Source organism: Triticum urartu, chromosome 7A, assembly GCF_056163025.1.
Source record: "Triticum urartu cultivar PI428250 chromosome 7A, HENAU_Tu73, whole genome shotgun sequence".
NCBI classification, from domain to species: domain Eukaryota; kingdom Viridiplantae; phylum Streptophyta; class Magnoliopsida; order Poales; family Poaceae; genus Triticum; species Triticum urartu.
Window position 1 is genome coordinate 227,980,727 of NC_141879.1, and position 7,195 is coordinate 227,987,921.

Here is a 7,195-nt window from a genome sequence, read left to right on the forward strand (position 1 = left end):
TACTTATGATTAACCCTCCCGCAAGCATCCGCAACTACGAGAAAAGTATTAAGGATAAATCCTAACCATATCATTAAATTCTAGGATCCAATCGATCCCTTATGGAATAGTGCGTAAACTGGGGTTTAAGTTTCTGTCACTCTCGCAACCCACCATCTATTTACTACTCCATAATGCATTCCCTTAGGCCAAATATGGTGAAGTGTCATGTAGTTGATGTTCAGATGACACCACTAAGGGAATCACAACATACATACTATCAAAATATCGAACACATATCAAATTCACATGATTACTTGCAACATGATTTATCTTGTGACCTCAAGAACAAAAGTAACTACTCACAATCAATAAACATGCTCATGATCAGAGGGGTATTAATATGCATAATGGATCTGAACATATAATCTTCCACCAAATAAACCATGTAGTAATCAACACTACTAGCCACCCCTAGCAACAATCTATAGTTCCGATAACAAGATTGAATACAAGAGATGAACTGGGGGTTGAGATGAGATGGTGCTGGTGAAGATGTTGATGGATATTTCCCTCCCCAAGATGGGAGAGTTGTTGGTGATGATGATGACGATGATTTCCCCCTCCAGGAGGGATGTTCCCCTGGCAGAATCGCTTCGCCGGAGGGCAAAAGTGCTCCTGCCCAAGTTCTGCCTCGAGACAGCGGCGCCCTGTCCCGAAAGTATTATTGTCATTTTTTCTAGGTCAAAACCACTTATATACCAAAAGATGGGCACCGGAGGTGGGCCGAGGAGGCCACAACCCACCAGGGCGCGCTAGGGGGGCCTGGCGTGCTCAGGTGGGTTGTGCCCACCTGGTGGCCCCCCTTTGGTACTTATTGGCTCCAATATTTCTTATATATTCCATAAAAAATCTCCGTGAAGTTTCAGCTCATTTGGAGTTCTGCAGAATAGGTGGCCTGACATAGCTTTTTCAGGTTCAGATTTCCAACTGCCGGAATTCTCCCTCTTTGTGTGTACCTTGCAAATTATGAGAGAAAAAGCATTAGAATTACTCCAAAAAACATTATTATGGATAAAAACATTGTAAATAACAGTAAGAAAACATGATGCAAAATGGACATATCAGTATTCATCATATATTCCATAAAAAATCTTTGTGAAGTTTTCAGCTTGTTTGGAGTTGTGCAGAATAGGTAGCGTGGCGTAGCTTTTCCAGGTCTAGATTTCCAGCTGCCGAAATTCTCCCTCTTTTTGTGTACCTTGCAAATTATGAGAGAAAAGGCATTAGAATTACTCCAAAAGCATTACTATGCATAAAACATCATAAATAACAGTAGAAAAACATGATGCAAAATGGACATTTCAGAACACATCATGGAGATTGATTGATTGATTGATAATATGTCTTACAATCAATGTCATGTGCGATGCACAATTGAACGAGGTTGGTGATGGTGGCTATGAATATGGAAATGGCGGCGGCTAGGGTTGATGGAGATGGATGATGATGACTCCATTCTAGCTTCGCTCGCGGATATTCTGTTGACATTTTGGCCTCGACCCCTTTATTAAAGTTGCTCAGGTGGACGAGAGGCCCCAGTTTCCATGCCATACGACCGCTTATGCGAGCGGTCGCGGACACATGGAATGTTGTCTTTTGCTCTGTGGCTACTGGTGCGGCTCCTCCTAATTTTTTCAATCTCCTCCTTCACTTATTTCTACGTTCTTAGTTGATTTCGTCCATATTTAGCCCATTTCCTATAAACACACAATAAAGAGAGGAATTCTAGAATCATTTGCATTCATTAGTCATTAGTGGCAATATCGAAGCGAATATCTCGGTTTAATTAAAATATCCCGGTTTAAACAAAGGGTAGAGGAGTGTAAAAATATCACACATCAACAACATTATATAGCCAGCAGTTGCCTATACTATTAACCATGCTCTAAAGCAGCGGTTGACCGGAAGTGTTGTCAGATTTTTAGCTTTTTAACTTTTTATCACCAATTTTTTTGGGGAAGAGGATATACTTTTTTGGACGGAAAGAGGATATGATATAACACTTTTTTAACCCAACTCATTCCATACTTACTTTTTGTTTTGTTAAGGCATCTTCAAGGCTGACCCGCAAATTTGCTTTGACATCTATCCATGGACAGGGAGGGCCAGTCTATGGACGCTGATGTCGGAGGCCACCATCCAACGTTGTCTGCATACATTTCAACAATGTTTTGAATCAACCGAACGAAATTCATGCAAAACAGGCGGATTTCATATAAACCAATGACATTAATTACATTTTGGACAATTTTTCAACTAAAAACTATACCAGACTAAGGTAAAACTAATCTACAGCCAGTGTCGACAGGTATCTATTCTCACAACACGAATTCCTTGACTAATCTACGGCCGGCCATGGCGAATCTCTGTTGTCTTCCTCATGTTCGGCAGCCCGCTCATCGGACTTTCATGAGCCCCGGAGGTATATACTTCAATGCAAAGGGCGGCTCGCTTCCCCATGCTCAATAGCACTGCTCATCGGAGTGAGCACTACTGGATGTGTTTCAACAGGAAGGGAAGGTGATGACATTGGCCTGCCACTAGGCAAGACACCGTCTGTGTACGCCGACGTTGCCTCAGCGGTGGCCTTCATGGGAACCAAGCAGCGGCGGCCTCCCATGTTCTACTTTCTCCTTGATGATGGCAGCAGGCGCAGACGCGCTGGACGTCGCGTCGCCGATCCTCATGAAGCCGACTTCTTTCTCCACTAACATGGCGCGGTCACGGAAACGTTCACGACGGATGGCGGGGGTGCATGCACAAGAGGAGCCATGCCACACATCATCATCCACAGCAGCCATGATGCCTATGCTGCCATGGTACCTCGCGTGCCTCCCTGGAGCAACTCGCTACTCCTCGGTGAGCTCGCTTGGAGCGGTGAGTTGCTGAACTATGCGCTGGCTTGGAGCGTCTACCTCCGTGAGTTGTCCTACACTGGCATGTACTGTTGATGGAGGTGGAGCAGAGAGCTGCCTTGCTCGTATCCCGTGGGCCCAACGGGCTAGCTAGCCGGCTTTTACGTCGGAGAACTCGTCTTCTTGCTCGCCGGATGCCATGGAGATTGTGAAGAAAATAGTGTGCAAGGAGGAGATGGGAGCGGAGTGTGGTGTGATTTTTTCCTGGCATCTGGCATCATTTAAATAGCGGGGACGACCGGAGCCAATTGGTGTTGTGTTTAATGACGGGCGGCTCGCGAACAGACGTGTGCCTGGAGTAGGGTTTTTGGCACATGTGCGGGTTTAATGGAGGAAGACGAGTAGTTTCTGGCCGTATGATTGCAGCGAGGAGGCTTGTTCAGTCGGGCGTGTAGCGGGCGGCACTCTCTCGGCCGGCGTGCTGCTTCAATGTTGGAGCCAGTGAGGCCGCATCCACTCTACAATGACATGAATGTGGGTAGCTGGCGTCGGGCGGGAAGCGCGTGCGAGCGGGGTAGGTTTTTTTTGGTGGGCCAAGATGATCAAGAGTGAGCGTGGCAGTTTTTTTTGAAAGATCCAGCATGTTGCTATCTTGCATTGATTAATAGAAGGGAGCAGTGGAAAACAGGGAAACATGGAGCAGATCCTTGGATCTGAAGGAGAAAATAAAATTACAGGACTCCAGAGACGACTTGGCTCGCTACATGTAGTTAGCCAATTCCTGTGGGGGGTTCAGCAAAGGGTAGCTCGATGCATTAAGCCCCTACTTGGCGCCATAACTGAATCCTTGCTCTGATGGCAACCAGGACGTCTTCTAAGCTTGCGACTTTGCTTCTGAAGGTGCATTGGTTCCGCTCCATCCAAATTTCCCAAAGGACCAGAATGATCACCGTTTTGATTCCCTTCCTGTGTGCACCTTGCGTTCCACTTACCATTGCTTCTGCTATATCTGTTGGTTTTTTGCAGATTCTTCCACCTGTCGGGTCGTGCGGCCTCGCAGCCCAGCCAAGCGGCTACTCTGCTCCAGATCGCTCTATTTGTTTTGCAGTGGAAGAATAGATGCTATGCAGACTCCAGGTTCCTGAGACATAGCTGGCAGAAGTAGTTAATTGTTGTCCCATCCGTGCCTTTGCAAGCGATTGTTGCACCATAACCTATCAAGGTATAGCAGCTAGGAGAAGATTTTGAGCTTTCCTGGAGCCCATGTATCCCAGAAGATTTGTCTGAAGTTTGTTGTGTGCAGGGCGTGAAATTGCGCCTTGTATGCAGATTTAGCAGTATAGCTCCCATTTGCCTCTAGGGTCCACGTAATCTCATCCGGATCGCTTTGTCTTGCTTGTGATGCCTCTCGTCGGACAACTCTTGCCATGGCCAGAATGTCATGCAACAAAGGCATGATGTCTCCGTGTCAGAGATCCTTGATCCACGTGGCATCAGCCAAGGCAGCAGAAACTGTCCGGTTTTTCTTTCTAGGGTGCTTGAACACCGCTGGGAAGGCTAGCTTGAGCGTAGTCCCTTCCGCCCAAGGGCATGCCCAAAACTTTGCTATTTTTCCATCACCTAGGGTTACTTTGGTTGCGACACTGAACAGGACTCTGTCGCCCTCATTGCACGGTAGCTCCATGCCAATCCACGGTCGATCCAAGTGCTTCCATGTCTGCCAAAGCCAGCGAAGACGCAACGCTCTACTGAATTTACTTAGATCCAGAATGCCCAGTCCTCCTCGGTCTGAAGGTGAGCAAACTTTTGCCCACCCTACCTTGCATTTGCCACTGGACAACTTCGCATCTTGTGCCCAGAGAAATCTTCTTCGTACCTTGTCGATTTCCTTGACTAGTTTCTTTGGCACCCGAAGTGCCGTTAGCGCAAAGGTGGGGAGGGAGCTTAGCACCACTTGCACCGGCACGCTCCTTCCTGCAATGGTGAGGAGCTTGCCCTTCCATCCTGCAAGGTGAGCCCGGACACGGTCGAGGATGAATTGCAGGTGCACCATCGTGAGCCTAGCGACGGTGATTGATACGTCTCCAACGTATCTATAATTTTCGATTGCTCCATGCTATATTATCTACTGTTTTGGACATTATTGGGCCTTATTATCCACTTTTATATTATTTTTGGGACTAACCTATTAACCGGAGGCCCAACCCAGAATTGCTGTTTTTTGCCTGTTTCAGGGCTTGGAAGAAAAGGAATATCAAACGGAGTCCAAACGGAATGAAACCTTCGGGAACGTGATTTTCTCACCGAATACAACTCAGGAGACTTAGACCCTACATCAAGCCAACTAACAGGAGGCCAGGAGGTAGGGGGCGCGCCTGCCCCCCTCCCCAGGCGCGCCCTCCACCCTCGCGGGCCCCCTGTTGCTCCACTGACGTACTTCTTCCTCCTATATATACCCACGTACCCCAAACAATCAGAACAGGAGGCAAAACCCTAATTCCACCGCCGTAACTTTCTGTATCCACGAGATCCCATCTTGGGGCCTGTTCTGGAGCTCCGCTGGAGGGGGCATCGATCACGGAGGGCTTCTACATCAACACCATAGCCTCTCCGATGAAGTGTGAGTAGTTTACTTCAGACCTACGGGTCCATAGTTAGTAGCTAGATGGCTTCTTCTCTCTTTTTGGATCTCAATACAATGTTCTCCCCCTCTCTTGTGGAGATCTATTCGATGTAATCTTCTTTTTGCGGTGTGTTTGTTGAGATCGATGAATTGTGGGTTTATGATCAAGTCTATCTATGAATAATATTTGAATCTTCTCTGAATTCTTTTATGTATGATTGGTTATCTTTGCAATTCTCTTTGAATTATCAGTTTGGTTTGGCCTACTAGATTGATCTTTCTTGCAATGGGAGAAGTGCTTAGCTTTGGGTTCAATCTTGCGGTGTCCTTTCCCGGTGACAGTAAGGGCAGCAAGGCACGTATTGTACTGTTGCCATCGACGATAACAAGATGGGGTTTTCTTCATATTGCATGAGTCTATCCCTCTACATCATGTCATCTTGCTTAAGGCGTTACTCTGTTTTTAACTTAATACTCTAGATGCATGCTGGATAGCGGTCGATGAGTGGAGTAACAGTAGTAGATGCAGGCATGAGTCGGTCTACTTGTCTCGGACGTGATGCCTATATACATGATCATACCTAGATATTCTCATAACTATGCTCAATTCTGTCAATTGCTCAACAGTAATTTGTTCACCTACCGTGGAATACTTATGCTCTCGAGAGAAGCCACTAGTGAAACCTATGGCCCCTGGGTCTATCTTTATCATATTAATCTCCTACTACTTAGTTATTTACTTTGCCATTTACTTTGCCTTTATTTTACTTTGCATCTTTATCATAAAAATACCAAAAATATTATCTTATCATATCTATCAGATCTCACTCTCGTAAGTGGCCCTATAGGGATTGACAACCCCCATTTGCGTTGGTTGCGGGGATTTATTTGTTTTGTGCAGGTACGAGGGACTCGTGTGTAGCCTCCTACTGGATTGATACATTGGTTCTCATAAACTGAGGGAAATACTTACGCTACTTTGCTGCATCATCCCTTCCTCTTCGGGGAAACCAACGTAGTGCTAAAAGAGGTAGCAGTGATCAGTAGGCCCAAGTAAGTCATTGGGAAGCCTGCCAGCCTGCCCCCAAAGGCCTTTAGAATTGGATGCAGATCAATATTCTCACATCTTATTGGGGACACGGTCGACTTCTGCAAGTTGACCTTTAGGCCAGAAGCCACGCCAAAGCTATGTATGATCTCCATGAGGCACTCAATCTCTTGCTGCTCCGGGTTGGCAAAAATTACTGCATCATCCGCATAGAGACCGACTCGCAGTTTGATGTCTCTCCCCGACTGCGGTTGAATCATCTGCATGTCTGAAGCCCTCTGCAGTAGCCGGTGAAGCGGGTTGATGGCGATGGTGAACAGGAGAGGGGAGAGGGGGGTCCCCTTGCCTCAGACCTTGATGGTGGACTATTTTCTGGCCTGGCACTCTGTTTAGCATGATCGAGGAGCTGGCTGTCCTCATCAAAACGGCGATCCAATCCCTCCACCATGCACTAAAACCCAGTTTTTGAAGCAGCTCCAGCAAATACATCCAGGAGATTGTGTCAAAAGCTCTTGTAATATCTAACTTGAAGAGGACAACCGGAATCCTCTTTCTGTGCAGTGATCGGACCCCGTTCTGCACATATAGAAAGCTCTCATGTATGCTCTTGGATTTCATGAACGCGGA

General features: G+C 46.6%; 1 protein-coding gene across 1 annotated transcript; it reads right to left on the reverse strand.

The window, feature by feature from the left end:
• Positions 1–4,365: 4,365 nt before the first annotated feature.
• On the reverse strand, positions 4,366–4,950 carry LOC147959128 (uncharacterized). Its single transcript, XM_087532482.1, has 2 exons — positions 4,774–4,950; positions 4,366–4,614 (listed from the first exon to the last, which is right to left on the reverse strand). The coding sequence occupies exons 1-2, from the start codon at positions 4,948–4,950 to the stop codon at positions 4,366–4,368; spliced, it is 426 nt and encodes a 141-aa protein (XP_087388608.1).
• Between the last annotated feature and the right edge of the window lie 2,245 nt (positions 4,951–7,195).